This window comes from Mustela erminea, chromosome 1 (genome assembly GCF_009829155.1).
Source record: "Mustela erminea isolate mMusErm1 chromosome 1, mMusErm1.Pri, whole genome shotgun sequence".
NCBI lineage: Eukaryota > Metazoa > Chordata > Mammalia > Carnivora > Mustelidae > Mustela > Mustela erminea.
The window spans coordinates 57,655,942-57,683,514 of record NC_045614.1 but is presented as its reverse complement, the minus strand read 5'-3'; the positions used below and the strand labels follow the sequence as shown (position 1 = coordinate 57,683,514).

General features: G+C 47.6%; 1 protein-coding gene and 1 non-coding gene across 2 annotated transcripts; both read right to left on the bottom strand.

Annotated features, from left to right (window-relative positions):
* Positions 1–934: 934 nt before the first annotated feature.
* Positions 935–27,538, bottom strand: COPG1 (COPI coat complex subunit gamma 1). The gene is made up of 24 exons (XM_032334830.1): positions 27,394–27,538; positions 26,434–26,486; positions 25,681–25,761; positions 25,353–25,424; positions 25,164–25,243; positions 23,118–23,193; positions 22,766–22,858; positions 22,283–22,369; positions 20,673–20,830; positions 20,452–20,585; positions 19,355–19,422; positions 18,947–19,135; positions 17,901–17,996; positions 14,757–15,000; positions 13,247–13,322; positions 11,307–11,410; positions 10,710–10,835; positions 10,320–10,388; positions 6,741–6,883; positions 6,263–6,434; positions 5,464–5,561; positions 3,816–3,954; positions 3,388–3,489; positions 935–1,423 (listed from the first exon to the last, which is right to left on the bottom strand). Exons 1-24 carry the CDS (start codon positions 27,428–27,430, stop codon positions 1,293–1,295), a joined length of 2,628 nt encoding a protein of 875 aa, XP_032190721.1. The 5' UTR covers positions 27,431–27,538; the 3' UTR covers positions 935–1,292.
* On the bottom strand, positions 24,299–24,402 carry LOC116581583. Its single transcript, XR_004282123.1, has one exon. It is a non-coding gene; the product is annotated as a U6 spliceosomal RNA (small nuclear RNA).
* Positions 27,539–27,573: the final 35 nt, after the last annotated feature.

The following is a 27,573-nucleotide window of genomic DNA, read 5'->3' as shown; positions in this document are numbered from 1 at the left end:
ATAGAAGGAAACATTCTCTTTACTTCGCAGCGAGGGCAACCGCCTCAAGAGCTTTGGGGCAAAAATTGAGAAACAATCAGGAAATCTTCCATGAATCACACAAGTCACTGTCATACTTAAGTGGGCACCAAAATGCGACTTTCCAGGGTTTTCACCTACTGCTCCACCCTCAAATCTGAATTTCTCTTTTTTTTTTAAGATTTTATTTATTTATTTGATAGAGATCACAAGTAGGCAGAGAAGCACACACAGAGAGAGGAAAGGAAACAGGCTCCCTGCCAAGCAGAGCGCCCAATGCGGGGCTCGATCCCATGACTCTGGGATCATGACCTGAGCCGAAGGCAGATGCTTTAACCCACTGAGCCACCCAGGCACCCTCAAATCTGAATTTCTAAGGGTGAGGCCTAGATTCTTTAAAAACAGGCTTTGCAGGTTTATTTCTTCCATGAAATTAGCAAAGCCACCTGGCTTGAATTTAACAGCAGCTGAGGTGGCCTCTGAGCCTGCTCCCTTGGGACATAAAGTAAAGATTTCTGCATCTTCAGCCATCAGAGTGCTCTCTAAGGGCTGTTCTTCCCCTCTGTGCATTCACTAAATTGGACTGAATTGAGAGCAGGCAAACCCCAGTGCACATGCTAAGGAACACCCAAATAATCCACCCAAACCCTCTGAGGGCTCCATTCATCGCCTAGAGGAGGGAGACAGTGAGGACGCCAAGAACAGGGGCATGACCTTAGTGCCTGCTGTCATCCCCTCAGCAAACCTGCGCCACTCCTATTCCTGGGGCTTGGAGAGCAGTGGAAGTGGTCTGACCTCAAGTACAGAAACCAAAAGGCTATGGATGTGAAGCAGACAGAGCAGGTGTTCTTGGCGGCTCAGAAGGGGGAAGAAGAAATTGGCGCCCTGAAGCAGGAGTCTGCAGAAGTAGCAACCATTCAATAAATACATGCTGATTTATTTATATGGATATGATGGTTTTCTGGGGATAAACTCAGGAGGAAGTGCGAGCATTTTATTCATTTGTAATGTCCCTACCCTGACAGGCCCGGCAGCAGGTTCTAGGACAAGCTAAAATCATCCCCTATTTAAAAAAAGAAAAAAACGTTACCCCCTGGCAGTCCTGGGGCAGGGGTTAAATTAAAAAAAAAAAAAAAAAATTTCCCCAGTGATTTCTAATTGTTTTTGATACAGAGCCTTGGGAAGGAGTTTCCACTGGATTCAGGATAAAGGCATGACTTCTGCGTAGTGTTGGGGAGAAAAGGGTAGGAGTAGGGCTCATGCAGCCTGGCCTCTTAGCCCACAGACGCCAAGATGATGTCTACTGGCAGCTCCTCTGAACTTCTGGCCGTCACCTGCATTGTTACTGTGTCCAAAAGCAGCAGACGGGAGCGCACCAAGATGTCATGACCTCCCCGGAACACTCCTAGAGGGAAGACAGAAATAGAGGTGTGTAAGGAAGAAGTAAGCTGCAGAGTGTAGGCTGAGGGTGGCATTTGCAGCAACTGATCAGGGCAGCTGTGGTGTAGTGAAATGGGAATAGACCTGGAAACAGGGGAGCTGGGCTGAAATCCCTAAGTGAGATCTTGTACAAGTCACTTTACCTCTCTGAGCCACAGTATCCTCAACTACAGAGTAGAGGAGATAATATACTAACCATTTTTGTATTTTTTTAAGCTTTGCCAGGTGCAAATGAATTAATGAACACACAAAGCTTCTATCTGAAATCATTGAGGCTCTCATGCCTTTGGCTAAATCTAAGAGCGCAGATGTAGGGACAGCCCCTCCATGACAAAACCGCATCGCAGGTGTCTGCGAGACCCAGGGGACTGTTTCAGCATGGCCAGAAACATCCGCTTGGGGTCTGTCAGCTGTGAGCAGGGCACTGAAGAAGAGCTGCCTCCCAACCCTGTTTATAAACACTCAGGAAAAAAAAAATCTCCCATTTCCTTTTGTTCAATTTTAGGTGTGACAACTGTATTGCTGCTATTATCTCTTAGAGAAACATATCGAGACATTTACATACAAAATGCTGGATCTGGAATTTTCTTTAAAATAACCTGGGGTGGGGACTAGAGTGAGTGGTGGGGTGGTATAGATGCTGTTAGTTGTTGAAGCTGGAGGATAAGCTCATGAAGGTTCATTGTACTATTTGATTTTTGTGTAAATTTGAAAATTTCCATGTTGACTTCTTAAAGTCCCAATCCTATTATTAGAAAAGACCAACCAACCCGGTAGAAAATTAGAGAAAGGTTATAGAAATAATTTGCCGAAAAAGAAATATAAATGACACACATATATGGGAAGATGCTTAACTTCATTCAATACACAAGAAATGTAAAAGAAAAACTCCACCCAGACTGGCAAAGATCATTTGATAAGGATTTGATAATATACTGTGTATATTACTGATTACTGTATTACACTGAAAATATACTATGTTGTCCACAATGTGAAAGGAAAGGAATACAGTTCCTATGGAAGGCAACTGGAAATTTTTATCAAAATGAGCAAAGCAATTTATCAAAATGAGAAATGCACTTTGACTTGGTAATGCCTTGGTTAATTTATCCTATGATATCCTCAGGGCATACATCAAAATAAAGTATGTGTATATATGTGTATGTATATGATTATTCACTGTAGCATTTTTGTAAGAGCAAAAGCCTGGGACAACCTAAACATTCATCAATACAGGCTGATTCTATAAAATATGGTACACCCATAGAATGGAATACAAGGAAGCTACAAAAAAGGAGGATTCACTTTGGGATGATAAAAAAAAAATCCTGGAGAAGGACAGTGTTGATAACTGCACAGTAACATAGACATACTTACTGTCACTGAGCTGTGTACCTGAGCTCAAAAGGATACGTTTTTTATTATGTAGATTTTACCACAATTGAAGAGGAAACTCTATGTATTCTTCCATTTATTTTTAATGTAATTTCCACCCCCAACGTGGGGCTCAAACTCATGACCCTGAGATCAAAGTCGCACGCTCTACCGACTGAGCCAGCCAGGCATAGGAAAGATCTGGCAAGTGAAGCACAAAGTGCAGAATACTGTATACACCATTTGCACATAAACATTTGAGTTAAAATAGGGAAATGTGTACATGTTAGCATTCATATCCATAAGATTACTGGAAGGATATACCGATATATTGTCTATAATAGCAGTGCCGATCGCCTGTCAGAACGGAACTAGATGACAGGCAGCAAGGGTCGGAGGATAAGTCACTGCTGTTTTTTTTTTTTTTTACTCTTGTGAATTTTCAGTGATGTGACTTTGAATCCCTGTGTTCCCAGTGGGAGCCCTCAACCCAGGATGCTGTGGCATCCAGGCTGTGAGCTACACAGGCCCTTCCCACCTAGAAATACTGCTTACCAGCCAGGAGCAACGTATGGGTGTTTTTCTTGTTATCTGGCACTTTGTCTGACCTCTCACAAGGGTGCATTCCCAGGAATTTCACGATATTGCCCACAGCCTCTGTAGGAAGAAATCGTAGCATCATTAAACCACATCTCGTTTCCCCTTTGTACCATGCCCCCATCCCCTAAGGCAGCTCTAAGGGGACTTTTTAGCTTATTTATTTATTTTGTAATCTCTACACCCAACATGGGGCTCAAACTCTTGACCCTGAGATCAAGAGTTGCACGCTCTTCCACTGAGCCAGCCAAGTACTCCTCTAAAGGGCTTTTCATAAAATGGCATCCTTCAGATGTGCTCTTGACAGGGCCCAGGATCTCTGGGGGGCAAAGGCCAGCAGGAGTGAAAGGGGAGGATACATTTCAACAGTAGCCAACGATTTTTACCTTCAAGTGTCTTGATGGTAGACAAGGTGAATGTTTCCTCCTTCTCGAACTCATCCCCTACCTCATCCCACGCTGCTTCAAAGTTCAGCTTCATGACCTTCTGGATGTGATCAGCGACAGTGACTTCCAGATCTTCCAGCTGGGGAGATGGAGGTGAAGTCAGGCACACACACCCAGGGGAATGAGTTCCTGCTCTGCACACCTCTGCTTTGAACTCACTGCTCATCCCTTTCTGCCACGTATCCGGCAGGTGCTGACTAGGCACTGAGCACGGTGCTCGGCTCTGGGGACACACGATAAACTAGATATCTGTCCTTCAAGTGCTCACAGCTAAGTGGTGTCCTTTCAATAGAAATGCCCTGACCCAAGTACTCACCTGAGGATGTCAGCTTAGGGATCACATCCCTTCTGAAGCCTTCCTAGAGTCAGTGTCTCAAGGATCCAGAAGGTCTGCCTCCTATGGCTCTATCACTCCTGACTCAGTAGATCCCACCTTCTGCCTCAGCTGTGTTCTCTGAGCCTGACATATTCTAGACCCCACCTCCATCACAGCTGTGTCCTCCCTGAACATGACATACAGTATTACACCCCACCTTGGACTGACAGCATATTAACATTCCCCATTTACTCACCCACCTGACCTTCACTGAGCCCCTACTCTTGGGAACGTTTAAGGTGTGCCTAAGTAGTACTCAGCACCCACAGCAGAAGCAATGCCTCAGGGCCAGCTGTCCCAAAAATCTCACTTGCTCCTAGGGCAATTCCTGATCTTAAGGTCACTGCTGGCTCATGGAGGTCCCCTCAACAACGGCTCCAGTGTGACAATGGGGAATATCAGTTGTGTTCCACAGTAACTTTTCCTCTACTTATGAGGAGTTTGAACAATCTGCATCCCCAGTCTGAGTATAACAGTCTGCCCTCAGATGGCACTGAGCCACTGCCCCACGGTCAAACCCCAGAGGGATCCTGCACTCAGCTCCATCCAAGCTCAGAAAACTGGAATTAGAAGTCATCTGAGTGCATGAAAGGACAACTCAACAGATGCAAACCAATCCATCTTCTCTAGAAAGCAATTTGACAACACGAGTCAGTCTTAAAATCGTGCTTATCCTTTGACCCAATTTTTTTACTTCCAGGAATCTAAGGAAATAATCTGAAATGCAGATAAAAATTTGGACCCAAAGGGATACTTAATGCAGCTTTTACAGTGAAATTTGGAAGCCCAAATGCCCAACATAGAGGGAATAAAGGTCAAGTGTGTTATCTCTATATATCAGAGTATTTTTCAAGTCATGAAAAACTTTATGTATGAAGTATTTGTAAACACATGGGAAAACACATTACAGTTTTAAGTGGAAACAGCAAGATACATAATGTCCAGAATGACCTCAGTTATACAACTCCTCCCCACTCCTCCACATAACTCCCAAGGACTATGAGTAATGTTTTTCTGTTTGCTCATACCCAAGTATGTATTTTCCAAGTTTTCTTTTTTTAAAGCATGTACTCTTTTTAAGTTTTTAAAAAAACTTTCTTTCAAAAATCCAAAAATAGCAAGAAAAAGCTTCAAGTCTAGTTGTTAGCTCCTGGAGGGGGTTGCTTTACAGCCTCGGACACAAAAATGAATCTCTTGACACCAGCTTCTTACCACATATTCATCTTCATAGCCTTCATCATCGGTCTCCCCAGTGGTGGGGTCACAGTCCTTGACAGTGAACTTCATCATGCAGCTGAATGTGCAGGCCACTGCAGGGAAGAGAGGCTGGGTGGTGAGGACGTCCCTAGTCACTGCAGCGGACAGCTCCTCCGTAGGGCAGGTGGCCATGGCCAGTTTCCCAGGCCTCTGTTATATTATCAGTAGTAGCAACCTCACAAGTAGCCATCCAACCCCACAAATCTGGACAGAAGATACCACCGCATGGAAGGGAAAAAGAGTCAAGTCATGGGTCTCAGGAGCCCCCTCAGGGGGAAGAAAGAGGAAAAGGAGAGGTGCCACAGGATGGCTAAGCCTGTGCCACAAATGTCAACTGTCCGAGGCCTGGAAAAAGACGCTGGTAGGTCCCTCGGAAGGAGTGGAGTTGGGGTGTTTCAGGCTTTGTGCCTTTGTACTCTCATGGTGAAATGAAAGCACTGCTAGTTGAGGACCAGAGAGATCTGGGGCTTGCCTCTTACCAGCCACATGAACTTAGGTGACTCATCTACCCTGAATCTCAGTCTTTTCATCTAGGGATAGGGAGAGCAGTACTCATCCCCCTAGGTCTTCTATGAAGGTGAAATGGGATGATACATGACAAGTTCCCAGGACTTGGCCTTTCTTCTTCTTCAAAGAGTGAAATCAAGGAGTTGAAGCTCTCATAGAAGACAAATGTCTGGTGTACAACCAGCCCACCCCATCTGGATCCCAAGGGCTCCCACAAGGCCAGGGTGGTTTCTGGAGAGGTGCTCACCAGCTGTAGGGTCCTCCTTGGGCAGTGCGACCAATGTGTAGCAGGTCCCAGGCTGGTTGTAGGGTAAGCTTCGGGCAGGCACGTAACAGAGCACCTCATAGGCTTCAGTGGGCTCCATCTGCACTGTGACGTTCTCCAAAGTCTGGTCGTTGAGTGTGTTTGTGCAGTCAAACTGAAGCAGGGAGGAGAGGGGTTGCTTAGACGCAGCTCTAGGTCCAAGCGTTGCTGGAGAGGAAGAGCCCAGAGGGCTCACCCCAATTCCTATCCCAGTACCCTTGCACCGTCTCCCTGTCCCCATGCTGACACACAGGACCGAGAGGTCCTGCGTCAAGGCTACAAGACACATAAAAGCTGGTGACAGGACCTAACATCATGTTAAGCTCCTGACCAACTCCGTGTGGGACCTTATAGGACCCGTCATACTTGGGACCACTATCTAGCCTAATGTCCCAGCAAGGCCTCAGCCCTCCCTGCTCACCTGGAACACCATGTGGTCAGTGAAGGTGTGTTTGGTGCAGCGGATGACATACTCAGTCTCTGATTCAGTGAGGGCCACAGGCTCAGGAGACGACTTGAAGAGGGGCCCCAGCCCGTGGAACTCTGGCACTGCCGCCAACTGCTCTGTAAGTCACAGACCACAAGTTCACTCAGCCTTTCAATTCCCAGACCAACCTGTGATGGTTTCTAATAAAGGCTCATGGCCAATTTTCCAGGTCTTTCACCCTACTGAGATGGACAGCTATGCATATACAATGACAGGGTACTCGCTATTTCCCAAATACACCAATGCAGTTTCTCCTTTTGCTAACTTTCCTCAAGTTGTACCACCCGCCATGAATACTCTCTTCCCCTATGTCTCACAAAAGACCTCAGCCCCAGGAAACTAACTGGGAGACCCCAATGGCCTAGGCCTAATCCTCTTGGAGACTCCTACAACTTTAGATGCTCAGCAAAGATTCTTAAAAGGAAAACTCTCAAGATGAGACAAATGATGTCCTAGCCACAGAATCAGGCAAAAGAACAAACTATACACTTGTTAGTTAAGATAAATGACCAGTAAGGAGAAGTTTCAGATTCAGACTTGCAGAAAACCTTACTTCAAGTGGTCTGTGGGCATCTAGTAAGGCCTATCCTTATACCCCAAAGCCAGGTTCCAGCACTGGGCTGGGTCCTCTGGCCCACAGGCCCCCACCCTGGCCCATCCAGGTGAAGGAGGCCTCTGGCAGCAGTCTGCACACGATGTCTGCCTATGATGGCTATGCCTATTGCCCTCTTCTCCATTCTACAACAGGGGCAGCATTTCTCAAACTACAATCATGGATCACCCTTGTCAGAATTAGCTGGGGTGGGGGCTAGTCCAAAACACTCAAATTCCTGGCCTGTCCTAAATAAGCTCTATCTGAATCTCTGGATTTGGGACTCAGGAATCTGCATTTCTAAGATATTTTCTCAGATGATTCTGAAGGCACTGATATTTGAAGACCACTGCTCTGAGATTTTTTTTTTAAAGATTTTATTTATTTATTTGACAGACAGAGATCACAAGTAGGCAGAGAGGCAGGCAGAGGGTCGGGGCGAGCAGGCTCCCTGCTGAGCGGAGAGCCCGATGTGAGGCTCGATCCCAGGACCCTGGGGTCATGACCTGACTGAAGGCAGAGGCCTTAACCCACTGAGCCACCCAGGTGCCCCCACTGCTCTAAGATTTTTAACTTGTCTTCCCAGTTAAATTGAACTCTGTACGGATAGGAATTGTACCCTGAGGCCAGGGATCTGATATTTTGCCCTGAACTTAGTAGGTACTCAATTTATGTTTCAAGGGTAGAGACAGAAACTAAGCATTATTATTATTACTTTGCTTTTTCTTTGTGACTACTTCAGTCTTCTGCTACCCGAAGGACTGCATCTGATGAACACCAGGCACTAAGAAGCCCAGTAACAGCCAGCTTTGATTTCAGCAGGCACTTTTGGGCCATCATGATCATCAGGCACCAGAATGTTTCTCTATGGGAATTTTATTTCACTGGACACCAAGTTTCAAGATCTGATACTAAACTATCCTGGGGGATTCTGCTAGAAGATATCAGTTAATACCTCTGAGTTTCCAACTCTTCACCAATAAAATAGGTATAATAATCTCGTTCACAGGATTGTTGTGAAGATAAATGAAGCAATCAAAGTTCCTAGAACTGAACAGGTGATCAATAAATGCTAGGCTTTGAAATATTGTTTAAAGGTGAAATTGAGGGCGCCTGGGTGGCTCAGTGGGTTAGAGCCTCTGCCTTCGGCTCAGGTCATGATCCCAGGGTGTGGGATCGAGCCCCGCATCGGGCTCTCTGCTCAGCAGGGAGCCTGCTTCCTCCTCTCTCTCTGCCTGCCTCTCTGCCTACTTGTGATCTCGGTCTGTCAAATAAATAAATAAATAAATAATCTTAAAAAAAAAAAAAAAAAAAAAAAAAAACCAAAAAACCCGAGACTTTAAAAAAAAAAAAAAAAAAAGTGAAATTGATACCCTCTAAGAGACTTAGGAGCCTTCCTTCGAAGATGTGGCAGAATGGTGGCCCCAAGATGTGCATAAGCTAACTCCCAGAACCTGCACGTACATTCTATCACATGGTAAAAGCGACTTTGGAGAGAAGATTAAGTTGGATCTTGAGATGGGGAGATTATCCTGGATTATCTGGTGGACCCAATGTAATGACAAGAGAAGAAGGCAGAAGGCTCAGAGTCAGATTTGAAGAGGCCACACTGGCTGTGAAGGTGGAGGAAGGGGTCACCAGGAGAGGAATGGAGGAGGCTAGTTTCTTTTTCTAGAAACTAGAAAAAGCAAAGACACCATTCTTTTCCAGAGCCTCCAGAGGGAGCTCAGCACTGCCAACACAGTGGAACCCATTCTGGACTTCAGCCCTCATAACTGTAAGATAATATATACATGTTGTGCTAATGCACTAAGTTTGTGGCGATCTGTGGTAACAGTAAGGGGAAAAGTAATACAGAAGGAAAAATTTTGTGTTAAGAGTGATCCCAGTTAGCTCTGGATCCTAGTTTTGCTGAATCTGAAAGATGAGAGAAGACAAGATTCTTGAATGGAATGGAATGGGGGGAGGATTTAATTTAATTCAACAATTGGGAACTTTCCGTGAGGAAGAAAGGCACCGTGCCAAAAGCTATGATAGAGCATATAAAGGACAGAACCTGTGAAGAATCAGACAGAACTAGTTAAGAGAAAACAGAAGAGCTGGAGTAGAAGTGATGAGCATAGGAGACACTTCAAGAAGGAAGAGGGGCATGTATTAGTCCTAGAAGGTGGGAATTTAGTAGATTATATGTAGAATTTAGTAGATTATATGGTCTGGTAGTTAGACACACAGCCTCTGCCCTTAAAAAGATACAAGACCACAGGGATAGATAAATACCTAAACAAAACATTCCCAGACAATCTGGACTGAATGCCTCTGGAAACCAAGAAAAAGCACTAGGGTCTCTGGATCCCAGCTATACTGAATCTGACACTCAGTAGCCTGAAGCTGGCTCTAGGGGCCTGAGCCCTCAGAACCAAGGCTGAGTGGCAGCTCTGAGTCGGGCTGATGTCAATCTTAATTCCAACCCCTCTACTTTCTTGCTGTGCAACCTCAGCTATTTCACTTTCTCTCTCTGAACTTCCAGTTCCTCTAATACCAAATGGACCCGCTAACTTCCACCTGAGGGTCAAATGTGCTGTCTAAAGTACTCTCAGGGCCCAGCACTCGAGTAAGAACTGCTGCTGAGGGGCGCCTGGGTGGCTCAGTCAGTTAAGCGTCCGCCTTCAGCTCAGCGTCCTGGGATCAAGCCCCACATCGGAATCCCTGCTCAGCAGGGAGTCTGCTTCTCTCTCTCCTTCTGCTCCTCCCCGCTGCTCATGCTCACTCTCTCTCAAATGAATAAATAAAATCTTTAAAAAAAAAAAAGTAAGAACTGTTGTTGATTGAGTCTCTTCTAATACCCCTGAGGAGAGCAACTACCCTAAAGCTGAGGAGAACAAGCCCAGGTCTCGAGAGCCCCACCAAACACTGCTACTCACCCTGGAAGATCTCTTGCCGGGTGGCTGCCACTTTCTCGGGCTGCTTGGTGGCTGTGATGGGGGTACTTTCTGCAGAAGCAAACACACGTGGTGACCAACAACTCCAGTAATGGGACAGTGCGGTGTTGACCACAGAGCTGTTGCTTAGGGATTATAACTTCTAACCCTGCTGAGAGCGTGAATGTGTGAGAGTACACAACATGTGAGAAAGAGAGTGAGTGTTCATGTGCCTGTGTCTCCGTTTCCTGGAGCCAGACGGAGAAAGGATTATCCCATCCTCTTGGTACAATCCCCCCTATCCTGCCAAGGTTTAGTTGGCTTCATGGCCCATGCAGACCCTCCAACAGAGGCCTGGACCTGAAGGCCTCCAAAAGCACAGGTATTACGTACCTGTTCTCTGCTCTGCCATTGGTGTGGTCGCCAGGGGCACAGACTTGAGGTCAAAAGGTTTTTCTGATGGTTCTAGAGTGTACTGCTGCAGGGCTCTCTCCAGACCAGGGATGGAAACAGTCAGACCTAGAAGCCAGTACGAGAGAGAGACTGTCTGAACACAAGAGAGAACGAGCACCCAGCCCCCACAAAAGACTGAGGCCCTGGGATCTACGTCGTGTGATCCTAGACTACTGAGAAAACCACTTAACCCTCTGGGCCTCCACTTTTTCATCTATATGCTCCTTCTCACAGCTGGTATGGGGATAAGTGTATGTAAAAGAGAGACTTACGGAGAACAGAGTATTCTGCAAAGAGAGGTTTTTTATTAATGACTAGTGTTTCAATTCACCGAGCCGTTTCCACCCACACTGGTGTGAACCACAAGATTCTAGATCTTCTGGGGTTATGGTGATGCCATGAAGTTGCCATGAGAGTCTAGCCACAAGTGTCTTGCCTCAAACTTGGTTCCTCAGGGAGTGTGCGCCTGCTCCAGAGTGGCGAGAAGGGCCACAGCCCTGGGACGGGGCCAAGTCAAAGACAGCTAGTGAGACTCACCATTTAGGATATAGCCTGCATTGAGGGCCTTCTGCTTCTGCTCCAGGACATTGAGATAGAAGGTGGCTCGGTCCCTTACTTCATTGTCATCATCCATCACACACCTGCAGCCAGAACACACAGAACTCCTGACTGGGGCCCCCAAGGGTGGCGGAAGGGATGCTGCAGGGCTTCCTCAGCCTTCCTCAAATTAGTCAGAGAAACCAAATTTCTTAAAGCTCAGTCCCCAGATGTGAGATCCGGGCATCAAACGCACAGAAAAGCCCATGACATTCTAACTAACTACGTAAGGGGTGGCCATATTCATATTCTCTGGGTCCTCTCCCTAAAGTCCACCTACTGAGGGAGGCAATCTTCTATATCCAGTGACATGTCAAAAAAAAGAATTTAATATGACCCAACAATTCTCTTCCTGGGCATATCTTCATGAGAAGAGATGACACAGGTCACACAAAAACTTTGGCATGAATGTTCACAACAGCATTATTTGCAAGAGCCAAAAAGTGGAAACATTCCAATGTCTGTCAATTGGTGAATAACTAAAATGTGGTCTACCCGTACAATGAATTCTTTGGCCATAAAAAGGAATGAAGTACTGGGACATGTTACAGCATGGATGAACCCTGAAAGGAACATCATGAAAAAGCCGAACACACGAAAAGCCATAGATTATGAATGCATTCCTATGAAATAACCAGAAAGGGCAAATCTGTAAAGATAGAAAGTAGATTAGTGGTTGTCTAGGGCTAGGTGGGGAAATGCTGGGGAAGGAGTGAGGGCAAAGTGACTAGTAATGGATATAGAGTTTCTCTTTCTATCTCCACCCTCACCAGCTAACCAGCAAAAGAGCCAAGGACGCACAGCTGAAAACATCAGACCTCATACATTGCAAAAAAAACCCACAGGAACCAAGGAGTCTTAGTGTTGGAACACATACCCACAGTGAGAAAACTGCCCTAGCCCAACAGACATTTACTCTGCTCTGTAAGCACCACGGACATAGGGTTTCTATTAGGGAAGATAACAATGTTTTAAACTGGGGCGCCTGGCTGGCTCAGTGGTTAAGTGGCTGCCTTTGGCTCAGGTCATGATCTTGGGGTCCTGGGATCAAACCCTGCCTGGAGCTCCCTGCTGGGCAGGGGGGCCTGCTTCTCCCTCTCCTCCCCACTTGTGCTCTCATCCCTCAGCTCTCTCTCTCTCTGTCAAATAAATAGATCTTTAAAAATATATATATATATATATATATATATATATATATATTTTTTTTTTTTTTTTGGTGGGCAGCAAAGTTTACTGAGTGAAAGTTAAGTTTATTGACTGAGAATACAAAGCTCCTAAAGAGGGAGGGGACCCGAGAGGGTTGCCTTAAAAAAAAAGAAGTCTTAAACTTAGATTATGGTGATGGTTACACAGCTCTGGGAATATACAAACACCATCATGTTATACATCTTAAATTGGTGAACTTTATGGCTTATAAAATATGTCAGTAAAGCTATTTTAAAGAAAGAAAATAACTTAAAAAAAAAAAAAAAGAGGGGTGCCTGAGTGGCTCAGTGGGTAAAGCCTCTGTCTTCAGCTCAGGTCATGATCTCAGGGTCCTGGGATTGAGCCCCACATCGGGCTCTCTGCTCAGCAGTGAGCCTGCTTCCCCACCTCTCTCTGCTTGCCTCTCTGCCTACTTGTTGATCTCTCTCTCAGGTCAAATAAATAAATAAAATTAAATAAAATCTTAAAAAAAAAAAAAGAAAGAAAGAAAGAAAGAAAGAAAGAAAGAAAGAAAGAAAGAAAGAAAGACTCAACAGCGGTCCCAGAATTTTTACAATACTGTTTTTTCACGCTTTTCTGTGCTTTCTATTTTTTTCCCCTACAATCCAAAGTTGTATAACTTCTCTCCCCTGGGGAACACGGTCATCCCTCAGGGAACTCTGGCTCAGACTCACCTCTTCAGCAACACCAAGATACTGGGTAACATCTCTTCATTCTGGGCTCCAAACTTGGCCAGAGCACTCACAGCACCTGTATTTATGAAGCAAATACAATTTACCCAATGTATCTGACAGCTCATAGCTTGGACACTTTCAGTGCTTAGAATGGGTTTTTGAGCAGAAGAGCCCCAGAGCCAAGCAGTCTCTAGTGTATAGGCCCAAACCTGCCAAGAATGCAATGAGTGGCTCTGTGTGGACCTTCATTGGGCCTCAACTACCTCATCCGCTTCAGGGAGAAGGCAGCCCCTTCTTTAGGTTCCAGAAGAAATTTCAGCATTGACTATGATGAGACCACAGAAGCTAGCCACATACAGGCTACTCAGCTTGTATATCCAAATGGCCTCAACTCATAGTTATGAGCCTCTGGATTAATATAAATGAAAAAAAGAACTATTATTTATGAATATTAATTGCTGAAATAAGAAAAATCTGCCCAGGGTGCCTGGGTGGCTCAGTGGGTTAAGCCGCTGCCTTCGGCTCAGGTCATGATCTCAGGGTCCTGGGATCGAGTCCTGCATCGGGCTCTCTGCTCAGCGGGGAGCCTGCTTCCCTCTCTCTCTCTGCCTGCCTCTCTGTCTACTTGTGATCTCTCTCTGTTAAATAAATAAATAAAATCTTTAAAAAAAAAAAGAAAGAAAGAAAAATCTGCCCAGTGGGGGCATGAGAAAAAAAGGAAAGAAAATTTAAAATAAAATTAAGAATATGATGGTTACACATTGTACACTCAATTCACACTCAAGAGTGTAAATTTTGGGGTGCCTGGGTGGTTTAGTTGGTTAAGCATCCATCTCTTAATTTTGACTCAGATCATGATCTCAGGGTTGTGAGATGGAGCCCTGCATCAGGCTCTGCACTGGGTATGGAGCCTGCTTAAGTCTCTCTTTCTCCCTCTGCTCCCCCAACCTTTTAAAATTTTTCAATAAGATTTTATTTATTTGTCAGAGAGAGCAAGAGAGCACAAGCAGGAGGAGGGGCAGACAAAGGAAGAAGGAGGCACCCTGCTGAGCAAGGAGACTGATGTGGGACTCGAACCCAGGACTCTGGAATCACGACCAGAGCCAAAGGCAGACACTTAACCAACTAAACCACCCAGGCATCCCATGCTCCCTCTCTTAAAGAAAAAAAAAAAAAAAAAAAGAGTGAATTTTCCAATATGTGAATGATATCTCTCTCAATAAAGCTACTTAAAAAAAAAAAAGCTAACCAAAACAAAACAAAACCCAAAAAACAAGCAAGAAAGAAAAGAAAGTTAAAAACCTTAAGTCAGTAACAAAAATCAGAGAGCTAAAGAGTCACTCAACTGAGTGACACCCAAGCATCTATGGTCCTTCCCACAATGTTAGAACTCACTGAGCTTGTGAGGCAAGAACACAGACTGCCCGTGGGCTGGGGCTCAGCTCCCTTTGGCAGGCTACCTGCTCAAGCAGCAGCTAAGAGCCCCCGTTCATCCCTAGCTCAGACCCACCTGCCCGGACCTCCTCATGCTCCAAGACCACGCGATTATAAATGAAGCGGATGTACTTGGAGGGGTTGTTGGTCTTGGGCCCCTCCTGGCCTAGAAGATGCAGGATGCGGGTGGCCAGCACAGTGAACTCGCAGTCCTCAATGAATTCGCACAGGTGTGACAGCCCGGTCTCCTTGCTCTCCGTGTTCTCCTCAATGATGCTGATGATGCAGTCCACGATGGCCCGCTTGTACTCAAATCCACCCTGCAGCAAGAAGGGCTAAGCTGAGCAAGGAGGCTGCTCTTTCCAGAAATGAGCTGTAAGGCCCAGCACCTAACTGGGACCGGGGACAGCAGTCCAAACACAGACCCTGGAGGCAAGGGACCTGGCTCTCGGGGCCTCTATCTTACTTTTTGTGTAAAACATAAGGTGTGGACTGAATGCTCACTGGGGTCCTTCCAGATCTAATAGTAGATAGTTTAATAGACACATTTTGGATTTCACTTTTCTTCCCAACTTTGAAGTAAAAGGCAGACTGGGTGGTACAAATGCTATGGAAAATAGTACAGGGATTCCTCAGAAAATTTTAGAAAACAGAATTACCATATGATCTGGCACTTCTGCTTCTGGGTATATACTCAAATAGAAAGCAGGGTCTTGAAAAGAGTTTTACACCCACATTCATAACCTCATTATTCATAATCGGCAAAAGGTAGAAGCAACCAGTGTCCATCAACGGGTGAATGGATGAACAAAATGGGGTCTATCCATAACATGGACTATTCAGCCATAAAGGGAAGGAAATTCTCTTAAGTCCTATAACATGGATGAAACTCAGCAACATTTATACCAAGTGAAGTAAGCCAGTCACAAAAAAACAAATACTGCATGATTCCACTTCCATGAAATATCTAGAGTATCAAACTTAGAGAGACAAAAAGAAAGGTGGTTTCTGGAGACAGACAACAGGCAGAGGGAAATAGAAAGTAATTGTTTAATAGGCACAGAATTTCAGTTTTACAAGATGAAAAGTTCTGGGTATTAGCTCTACGACAATGTGAATATATTTAACTATATTGAACTAGACACTTAAAAGGTCTAGGATGATAAATTTTATGTCATGTGTATTTTACCACAACTGAAAAACAAGAAACAAAAACCAAAAAAAAACCAAACAGAATGGGTCAGCAGAGAGCCAGAAGACCCCAGAACCAAATCTGTGCTCTGCAACTTACAGACTCTAATGAAAGAGGTGGCGACTGAGGTGCCCACAGGTGCCAGGCATGTAATCTGGCAATGGAAGGGGAGTGGTTCGGAGGGGTGAGGCACTGCACAGTGCTTGTCACACCTAAAGAGGGAAATCATCACTCAACCCAGCATTGCCAGATCTTCCAAATTTTGTAGGAGAAACTATAAAATCTGTTATGCTGGCATTGGTGGCTCTTTTCCTGATTTGCAAATAACAGCCACTAACTGGGCACCTGGGTGGCTCAGTTGGTTAAGCGACTGTCTTCGGCTCAGGTCATAATCCTGGAGTCCCAGGGTCGAGTTCCACATCAGGCTCCCTGCTGAGCAGGGAGTCTGCTTCTCCATCTGACCCTCCTCCTCCTCGTGCTTTCTCTCTCTCTCAAATAAATAAAATCTTTTTTTTTTTTTTAATAATGACTGCTAACTTGAAATATTTTTTTAAAGATTTTTATTTATTTATTTGACAGAGAGAGAGAGAGAGAGAGGTCACAAGTAGGCAGAGAGGCAGGCAGAGAGAGAGGAGGAAGCAGGCTCTCCGCTGAGCAGAGAGCCTGATGTAGGGCTCGATCCCAGGACCTGAGCCAAAGGCAGAGGCTTGACCTACTGAGTCACCCAGGCGCCCCTAACTTGCATTGTTTAAAACTTTGTACAATCACAGTACAACTTGGCTGTGGATCTAATCTGGCCCATTTGCAGATGAGTTTGTGTTACGGCTGTGAGTTACATTCCTTGTCGAACCTCAAACATCTCCGTAGTAAGGACCATCATCAGTGTACTTACTTGCCAGGTTATTGTGAAGGGTTAAGTCAGATGCTATTTGTACAACACTGAACTTCAGTGAGTAGGCACACCATAAACCTTCAAATGCTATTTTTAGTATCGGTTTTACAAGCCAGCCAAGCAGCACGGGGGCAGTAAGAAGCTCAGAGCAACCTCAACGAGGCTTTGTTGGCAGCTGCTCTGACATGCCCCTGAGCATGAGCAACAGGCCCGTTTCTAGAAGACAAGGTCTCAGGGTCTGACTGTTGGAACTCTAAAGAGTGAAGGTCTTACACTTAACTGATATTTGCAACCATGAATTTTTCTTGGAGGAAAGGAGGTCTGGGAGAAAACCATGGAGTCTGGCCAGGTGACCCAAGGCAGGTCACTTCACCTGAGCCTCAGATCCCTGATTTTTAAAGGGGGAAAATGATGTCTGTTGACAAGGCCTGTTATGAGGATCACAAGATTGTATACACTCTGTAATGTCTCCAAAGTGCTGGACCCATTAGCTGAGGGTTCCCTCCCTAAGTATTAGCGCCCTCCTCCTCTCTAATATCTCAGGAGCCCCAAGATACCCCAGGCAAGGACTCCTCACCTGCCTCAGTCCAAGGGTCCCTCTGGGCTGGGCCAAAGGGGCACCAGATACGTGGGAACCAAATCTAGCCTAAAACCCTTTGCTTCTGGTCCTTTGAATAAGCTGGTTTTGTTGAGACGCCCAAGGAAGGCAGTGTACATGAGTCACTAATTCACATGAGAAGCAAAAACAGAATGCAGCGTCACATTACGAGCATCAGTTTCTGAAGAAACCAACCCTGGAGCTCCTGGAATTGCCCAGACAATTTCTGTACTAGACACCAGTGAAGAACGCAGGTTTCCCTGAGTCTGGCACAAGCATCGCCACAGGGTATCTGTTGCTCTTTAAAGCCACTGATGCGTCACTGGTTATTACTGTAATTACTAGGAACGGGTGAATGTTTACACTGTGGTCCGAGAGGAGCTGAAAGGGCCGCAGGCATCAGGAAATCCACCTGGTTAACGGGTTGATCTGGTACCCCCCCCAAGAAGAGGACCTTGGCTCCAAATTGAGCATGAAGCTAGCGCCAGGTCACTTCCTGCATGAGGAGAGCCGGTACGCCCCAAATGCCTGTTCTTACCTCTTCCCGTAGCATGGTGAACAGGAAGTTCATGAGCACAGCATGTTTGCGAGGATACTTCTGACACAGGGCACTGATGGCCTGGACCACCACCACCTGATTCAAACAGACATGTGTGAGCAGCAGCCCTCGTGGTTGCTAAGCCCCCTAAGGTCAAGTTACTTAGTTCACTAAGTGCCAACAGACTCCTTCTTTAGGCCCAGCCAGGCCCTGGACCTAGAGGGCAAGGAGAGGGGAACTCCATCTCTACCCTCAGGGAGCATGTGATCCCTGAGCCCATCTAACTAGGGTGGCATGCACACCAGTCCCAACAGCCCCAAATCCAAACTCCGGGTCCCCTACACGCTGCTTGCCTCAGAACTCACGCTAAGTGCGCAGGCCCCTCTCTCCATCCCACCTGTCCTGCTTCTCTTCCTACCTCCACCCCCATGATCTCACCCATCGGCTGTTCTGGCTCCTTGCTGGGTACTCTGGCCATGGCCTTCTCCTCTTTGCCCACAGTCGCTTGAGCAGTCCTTCCCCCTCCCGTGGATTTACCCACCTCTTCTATGCCGCTCACTCCCCAGCCTCTGTTGTCTGAGCTCAAGGCCAGTGTTTCCAAATGTTCATCAGGGAACTTCACCCGCTGGCACCTCAAGTTCAGCATGTGTGCCATCACCACCATGACCTTCTTGCTCCTCTCACCGAGGACCTGACTCTCCCTCCTTCCCCAAACTGATCAATAGCACCTTCCCTCCTCCCTCCTTCCCCAAACTGATCAACAGCACCGCCATCAGCCCATACCAGAAAACGAGAAATCGCTGACATTTGCTACCTCGGCCCTCACTCTGTGCCCTGCCAACCAGCCTCCCAAAGGAACAATACGGACAAAGTCCCCGAGGCAGGCTGTGCGCGTCTCCTAAGGCAGAGCCCTGTGTAGGGCAACATGCCACCCCCTCCGCCGCGTCAGCCTCACCAGCCCCTGGGTCAATCCTGGCCGTGGGGAGCAGGCTCACAGTATCTTCCTCACCCTGGGGGCAGCGGGTGTTCCAGGCACGCCCAGGTACCTTAAACTCATCTGAGATCTCTGACATGAAGGATGAGATCTGCTTCATGAGGCGGTCGATGCTGCTCTCGCTGCCAGTCTTGAGGAGCGTGGTGATAGCCAGCGTGGCGATGCTGCGGTTTGAGTCTGTCACCAGGTTCTCCAGGTCCAGATTGCAGGCTGTCACCGCGGACGGGTGCTTCATGGCCACCTGTTTGGGAGGACAGAGACAAGAAGGGACTTCTGTTATTACTCTGGATGGCTCTGGCCTGGCCAGAGGTCCTTCGGGTGAGCCCCTCTCACCATCAGGTAGAAAGCAACTGTGACCAGCACACACCTTTTGCCATGAAACGTCTCCAGCTGGATCAGGCCACCTCCCTGACCCTCTCAAAAGCCAGAACCCCCATTCTGCCAACCTCTAAACCCTTACCTTATTGAGGGTGCGGACAGCAGCGTAGCGGAGAGCGGCTTTAGGTGAGCTGCAGAAAAGCTGGAGCACTGTGGGGAGACAGATGCCACGTGCCAGGCTGCCCTCACTGCCCAGCAGCTGGGAAAGCCCAGGCCTCCCGACGTAGGGTACAGAGGTACACAAGGGCTAGGAGACTGTTCAGACACAAACCCTGGGCTCACTTCCCTGCTGGCACCCTCACCACAACCACGGGAGAGAGCACAGAAGCTTTAATGTGCCCATGAGAGCCGGTGGGTGTCGTGAGTGATGATGGCTGCTACTTCCTTAGCCCCTCTGTGCCAGGCATTATGCTAAGGAGTTGCCGTGCCTTGTCTCGCTGATCTCTCACCACCCCACAAAGCAGCTCTTACTATCATCCCCCGTTTAACTGATACAGAGACTGAGGCACACAGGTGCAAAGCTACTAAACACACTTGAGACTAGCTGCCAGGAAATGGCAGGAACCAGGACTGAAATTCAGGATTGCCCACACCTGAAATCTGGGCCCTTTACCCCTGCAAAGTGGAACTGCACTCCTCTCTCCTGGGCATGTAAAGAAACCAGAACTACCTCAATCCTGGCTTCACCAACTGCTCTGGTTCCTATCCTATGTGGTTGTATGTCAGGCAGTACAACCCTCCCTGTGCCTTGGCTGTCAGAAAGCCAGGACTCCAAACCAGACTATTGGGCTCCGGCTTCTAGGCTGAGTGACCCCTCTGAATTGCCTTCTCCTTTGTCTGCGACAGCTTGGCCCCTGGAGAGCATGTACTGGTTTTCTCAATCTTAGGTTCTTCCACCAGACCCCCTTGCTATGGCTAGCCAGAGTAACAGAGCCCCAGGCTCTTTAATGAATAGTGAGATGGAACTAAAAGTACCCTATCCCCAGACATAATGCATGTGAGAGAGCCTGGTATGGTGCCTGGCACTGAACATATACTTACTAGATTCCGGATCCTTTTCTTAAAAAGGATCTTTACTATACCAGGGCCTATTAGTGGGTGTTTTGTTTTCCCCAACCCTCAGCCCAAGGCCTCATTCCCAGCAGGTGCTAACACGTGGGGCGAAGGGAGGGCTATAACCTGACACGGCCGGGGCCAGCTCTTTGGCGCTGCAGCCTGGCAAATTGACGATGGCTGAGGCAGCTTCATATACCACCATCTCATGCTTGTTGCGCAGACAGCTCTCAATGAAATCAAACAGTGGGCTGTCCCGGCTACAAAAGAATAGGGGTGACAAGAAGTTGGGGATGGCCCAGCACTGAACAAGGCATCACCTAGCCAGGGGAGACAAGAGCCATTACCTGCCGTCCTCCTCCTCCAGCTGCTTGCTGGCCACCCGGATCATCATGCAGTAGGCAAAGGGAGACTTGAGGCCATGCCGGGTGAACTTGCTGATCATCTTATTGACAGCCAGGCGGTCGTTCTTACGCACATGGTACAGGAGCCCCAGAGCATGGTACTAGACACAGGGGATCACAGCAGAGCACAGGTGTGTGAAGCTCAGGTCTACTGGCTGTGTGGCCCTGGGCAGGCCACTTCATTTCTCTGGGCTTCAGCCTTCTCATTTCTAAGGTGTGCATCACAGTAGCTACCTCAGTGTGGCTGTGACAATTTCCCCAGGTTCTTTGTAGAGATAGCCTCTGGCACAATGCTCAACAAACCACGTGGATATACCTGCAGTCTAGCTCCTGCCTCTGATTTTGGCAAGGGTCCCGATGGGCACCAGGAGTACAGATATGGAGGAGACAACAGATGCCAGAGATGAAAGAATGGGGTGCAGTATTTTTCAATAAGAGAAAAAGGGAGCCAGGCCCCAAGCATGGACACATGCGGTAAGGGTGGCATGTGGCATACCTCCCATGAGGCCTTGTGGCATTAAACCTTACGACACCCCTGAAGGTAGGTATCTGTAGTCCCACTGACTTGCCCCAGGACTCATGGCCGGACCAGCAAAGCTAGGTCTGCAGTGCCCAAAGTCAAGGGATTTCCCCTTCTGGGGATGTAAGGTGTATAGAGTTATTTCCTATCCCCCTGCTCTTTGTTTCTTTACAAGGGTGGTGTTCAAAGGCTAAGTCATGCAACCGTGGGTGTCTTGTATGAGAGAATCTTCTCTGACCCTGGTAAGTATTTTGAGGGGCACAGCTGGCTCTGAAGAGGAGAGGCAGCACAAGGGATGAGGAGAAAGAAGAGATAAATACATGGGGAGCACCTACAGGTATGCATTCAGCAGATGGGGGTTTGTTTTTTAAGATTTTACTTATTTGAGAGAGAGAGAAGGAGAGGGAGCACAACAGGGGCAAGGGCAGAGGGAGAAGCTGACTCCTTCCTGAGCAGAGAGCCTGATGCGAGGCTTGATCCCAGGCCCTGGGATCGTGACCCAAGCAGAAGGCAAATGCCTAACCCCACAGGTCAGAGTTCTAGATGCTGTCTCATATTATCCTCACAGCTTTGTGAGGCAGTAACTTTCATTCCCATTTTACAGACAAGGAAGCTGAGACTCACAGAGGTAAAAGGAATTCCTGGCCCAAAGTCACTGAAAAAGAGTTAAGTAGTTGAAAGCACCACCAAGGTATTTACATGCATCACTAACAAAGCCAGCTTGGCAAAGGCTGTCTGCCTGCCTGAGCTGAATCTGCTTCCTCCCATACCCCAAAACACCACTCAGCTGGTTATCAAATACTTGAATATTTCAGTCCCAGCGGGTAAGCAGCCTCTAACTTCCATTTTCCCAAGTGGTGCCCTGGATTCTCTCTCCAAATTCCCAAATCTCCCCCCAGTCCAATGACAAAAGATTAAAGCCCGTTCCTGCTAGGGACCACCAGGATCTCCATGGTGAGCGTCCATTCTGACCAGCTAGTGCCACACCATCTGCCTAAGAACTGTAAATATCATTGCTCTGCTCACACCTCACCTGGACCATGATGTTGTCGCTGGATGCAGCCTCCTGGGCCTCATTCACCCAGCGCTTGACCACATCAAAGCTGCACTTCAGCAGGTGCTATGGGAACAAAGCACATTTAAGAAGCAGGCAGGCAGGACCCTCTGCTGTCATACCTCCTGGCCCCAGTTCACAGTTCAGTCCAGCTCTGGATCCTCCCTCAGACACAGCCCAGAGCCTCCTCATTGTGCTGGTTCTGTGAGACGGTGCACAAGGAGAGCTCCTACCCTCACTCTCTGCCCCAGTGGCAGATCTCCCACAAGACCCAAATTCCAACGCTCGGTCATCCAAAGGGATAGGTCCCAAGAGGTCCCTAGTATGCCTCACTAAGAGAGTTGGTGGGACTCTCAGATCTGGGGATACAGAAACACTTTTTTTCCTACTGAAAAGAAACTCTGGTATTTCCTTTGTTTCCCAATCTGCCGCCCAGCCCCGGCAGGGTCCCCAGCTACACACCAGAGAAGACACCAGGGCAGAGCTGGAGACACTGGGCACCTTGTCCACAATGGCCTGTTTCATGTAGCGCTCAATAGCCTGCAGCATGGTGCTCTGTGGGGACAACGAGTGAGGGGGGGAGGGGACCCAATCAATCCTCGCTGACCATCAGAAGCGCAGGTGATGGGTGGGAAGAGTGAGGGCAAGGAGGAGGCACACCTGTTTCTGGTGTTCTTGTGCCCCGCCCGCACCCCCACATAGCCTGGCTCAGTGAGATGCAGGACAACCTAATGCATGAGAAGGAAGATCATGACTGAGCCTTGCCAAGAAGCAGGGAAGGAGAATGGCTGCTTGGTGGGGACAGGGGACTCACATCAGTAATCTGGCAGAGGGCACGCACAGCTGGGCCCCGGTAGTTGTCTTCTTTCCCAGTCATGTCCTTTGTCAGGCTGTGGGAGGGGAAGGCATCGTCTACACACAGAAGATTGGCTGGCCCTTCCTAAGCACATGCCCCACCCATTCGTCCCCAGCTCTGGTCACCACGTTTGCCTGAACTACTATACGAGTCTCCTAACTAGCACTCTCACTGTATTCTTAGACCTTCCTGGTCAAAAGCCACACGGCAACAAGAGAGATTTTTATAAAACTCAAAACTGATGGAGCACCTGGGTAGCTCAGTTGGTTAAGCAACTGCCTTTGGCTCAAGTCATGACCCTGGAGTCCCAGGATCGAGTCCCACATCGGGCTCCCTGCTCAGTGGGGAATCTGCTTCTCCCTCTGACCTTTCCCCTCTCATGCTCTCTCTCTTAAATAAATAAAGTCTCTTAAAAAAACAGGGGCGTCTGTGTCGCTCAGTGGGTTAAAGCCTCTGCCTTTGGCCCTGGTCATGACCCCAGAGTTCTGGGATGGAGCCCACGTCAGGATCTCTGCTCTGCGGGGAGCCTGCTTTCTCCTCTCTCTCTCTGCCTGTCTCTCTGCCTACTTGTGATCTCTGTCTGTCAAATAAATAAATAAAATCCTTAAAAACAAAACAAAACAAAACAAAACAAAACTGACCAGGTCACTCTCTGGCTTGGATTATAACATTCCCAAATCTTCCTATTGCCCATTACCATCAAGTATAAACTCCTTGACAGAGAAGTCCCCAAAAAGGCCATACTCTCTCCTCTCCAGGCCTTGTGTATGCTATTCCCTCAGCCTGGAGCACTCCTGACCCCTTCCACCTCTATCCTGTTATCTATCTATCTATCGATCTATCTAGATTTCTTTTTTTTTTTTCCTTCAAGATTTTGTTTACTTGGGAGAGAGACCTCAAGCGTGAGAGACAGCATGGGCGGGGAGGGGCAGAGGGAAAGGAAGAACCAGCTCCCTGAGTAGCAGGGAGATCAATGCAGGGCTTGTTCCCAGGACACTGGATTCATGACCTGAGCTGAAGGCAGGTGTCTAACCGACTGAACCACCCAGGCGCCCTTATCTCCCTCCCTCCCTCCCTTCCCTTTTTAATAAGAATTTTTGGAAGAGATTCATTCTCAGCAGTGACTTTCTTTCTTTTGGAAAACTATGGAATGCTTCACAAATGTGCCCGCCTTCCTTGAGAAGGGGCCATGCTAATCTTCTTTGTATTCCAATCTTAGTATACGTGCTGCCAAAGCTAGCCCCATCCAGCTTGTTCTTCCTTATCCTTCAGGACTTTACTCAGACAGGTCTAGAAGGCCTTTCCTGATCCAGATTCAAGGTGGATATCCTTCGGGTCTGTTCTCACAGTCTATCACAGTTCCCATGATAAACTATTATATCTTAACGCCTGTCTGCCTGGCTATTTCTCTGTCAATTCTGGGGCTGCAGAGCTCATGTCGGTCTCATTTGCTGCCATATTCCCAGAGCTACACATAGGGACTGGTGGACATTCAGTAAATATTTTCTAAACGAATCTACGACATCTCCCCCAACCCTCAAAGTGTGGCAAGAATGAGAGAATTGAGCCCTAGCTCTTAAGGACAGGGATTATATTTTAGTTGCATCTGTCCCCTGAATAATTCATTGTGAAGCAGAAACCAGTACTTGGTAAGTGAGCCTGTCCGTATACCCCCTGCACTCTCTATGTCTACTTTTCTTGTGTTCTCTCTTGGTATTCACTAAAGTCTTTGTGAAAGTTCCAGGCTGGCTCAGCTGACTGAGAGAAAATCAAGGCAAGGAAGGATGTGTGCCAAGGTAAGGCCAGAGAATTAAAAGGGAACCTGTATACTCTAGAGGCTGCCATGGGATGGGCAGCAGTAACTGAAAGATGAGGAAGACAAAAGAGGAAAGGGTACCTGGCATGATGTCAAACAAAAGACTCTTTGCCTGACACACATGAGAAAAAACGGCCTCTGTGGCAATGGCATCCATCAGAGGAGCCATCCATAGACCCAAGACTCACCTGCTGGTGACGATAATAACATCCTCAGCAATGCAAGACATCTCCTTGATGGTCAAATAGCACATCCGACGGAGTGTGGGCTGGTTAAGAAATAGGAAAAGCCCTGTGACGCCTGGCTCAGCATGAGGACCAAGGTTAGGAAAACTCCAATCCACACAGAGGTAGACAATACTGACTGAGGGCACTTACATCATTGGACTGAAAGAGCTTGGTCATGGCAAAGAAGGCCTCGGTTGCTTCGGTGGTCCCTAGGTGCTCCCCCTATTTTAAGCAAAAAAGAAGTGTCAGCTTGGGAGAGGGAGGCCAGAAGGCTCTTTCTGCCAGATCAGGCCAGGCCAGATCCCCAGACCCTGCAGAGGCTCCATCAAGGGCAATGCACCAGAGTTGGACACTGAGGAGACCCAGGGCTTGATGATAACCACACAGGAGCTGTCAAAAACCCTAAGCTACCTGATTTAGCACCCCTCCCAATAACCCCCAGCACCATTTCTCCCACCCCCAAGCTCCATCCTCTTACCTGGTTTATGAGGTAAAGGATCTTGGTGAGGATGTGGGCACATTTTCGAGGGTTGATGGGAGTTTCATTAAATACTCGGGCCTAAGAAGCAACAGCAACCAAAAACATTACCTTCTAGCCCAGTTAATTTGCCTTCCACTGACTGCCCTCAAGCACATTCAAGATCTGAGAAGTTTCAGGGTAAATAAATACATTTGCCTGAAAAAGCTTATTTTCATAAGTGAACAGTTTTGTTTTGCTTTTTCTTTAATTCATCTACTAACAACTCCTCAAATATTCCCTAAATATTAGTTTGGGATGTGCTGACTTACTAACAGATACTCAGTAGCAAATACTTGTTAACTAGAAGCAAAGAACAACAACAAAAAATGCAAACGTCATCAAGTCTGTCCAGGAATGAAGCTTTCCTGTCTTTCCGGGAACAGGTTTTCTCCCTAACTGTTCTTTATTTTATTATTTATTTAGTTTTAAAGATTGTATTTATTTATTTAACAGAGAGCTAGAAAGAAAGCACAAGTAGGGGAGCAGCAGGCAGAGGGTGAGGGAGAAGCAGGCTCTCCACCAAGCGGGGAGCCTGATGTGGGGCTCCATCCCACAACCCTGGGATCATGACCTGAGCCAAAGGAAGCCGCTTAATCGACTGAGCCACCCCAGCGACCTTCCCTTACTGTTCTTTAAACCACCACTTTGAATGTGTTACTATTTTGAGTAGGACATGAACACTTAGGATGAAAGAGGGCAAATGACACTTGCCTCCTGGAGTACTGCACTCTTCTCAAGATGCTGGAACGGGTTGGAGCCTCCACCTACAGAACACAGAAGACTGAGTACAGGTTGTAAGGCTAAATTGCAAACCTCCCATACTATTGTCTACCTAGTAAAGTTCAAATTACTACAGAATGGCAATCAAAGCTCTACACCTTGCATATAGATCTTACCACTCTCCTGCAGGGAGCCCCTTTTACCCCAAACCTCTTAGTCACCCAGCAGCCCTGGTAATAGTCCTTCTGTGCCTCTCACAGCGACTTGTCTTGCATTCATTTACACAACTTATAATTAACTGAGGCCCTACAATGTGTGAGGACCACCATCTCGTAGTGACTAGGATATCTTCATAGTAAATGTCACATTTGTAATTAATTACATGTGTCATTATCTGGCTGGTGCGTATCTTCTCCACTACGCCTGTGACGTAATAGTCCCAGCTCAGGCACCGAGTGTCTCATTTGTTCTACTGCAGTCTCAGAATGCAGTACAGTGCCTCGCATCCCGTAAACGCGCAATAGACGTTTACTGAATAAATGAATGGAAGAGGGTTCTCAGCCGCAAAACACTGGCTCCACGGATTACGCCGCAATCTGGCCAGCAGCAGCGCAGCCTCGGCGAATCCCAAGAGGTATCACGGACAAAGTCACAACGGTGCATCTGGCCGGACCCCTCCCCTTGACAGCTGAGGAAACTGGGGCCCCCAGAGGAGCATGACCCGCCCAAGGTCACCCCGCGAATCGCGGTCCGAGCTCACAAGAGAGGGAAGTGGAGCATGCTCGGGCTCTCCGAGGCCTGCCACTGACCAGCTGCGGACCTTGGCACAACCCCTGTCCCTCACTGGGTCTCGGCTTTAGGTCTAGGCAGCGGCCCCAAACGAGCGCTCCCGGCGGAGGAACAGAGAGCCTGCGCTAGGGTCCAGCCTCCCCTAAGCCTACGCCCCCTCACCCGATTCCTCGTCTTTCTTGTCGAATTTCTTCAGCATGGTAGTGCCGGCGGGGCGCAACGCAACAGCCCTCGGGTAGACCCGTGCAGGGAACGGCGGCAATCCGGCTGCGGTTCCGCACAGCCAACTTCCGGCCAGCCACGTCGCCCTGCGCTCTGCGCAAGCCCAATCTCCGCTCTGCG

What these genes read in the sequence shown, in the direction of transcription:
- COPG1 (XM_032334830.1), bottom strand. Translation starts at nt 27,430, where the DNA reads ATGCTGAAGAAATTCGACAAGAAAGACGAGGAATCGG. An exon ending in TCACCATGCTACGGGAAGAG is followed by an intron (nt 15,001 to 17,900) that starts GTAAGAACAGGC and finishes TTCTTGCTGCAG; the next exon opens with GGTGGATTTGAGTACAAGCG. An exon ending in CCGGCAAGAGATCTTCCAGG is followed by an intron (nt 6,884 to 10,319) that starts GTGAGTAGCAGT and finishes TGTGACTTACAG; the next exon opens with AGCAGTTGGCGGCAGTGCCA.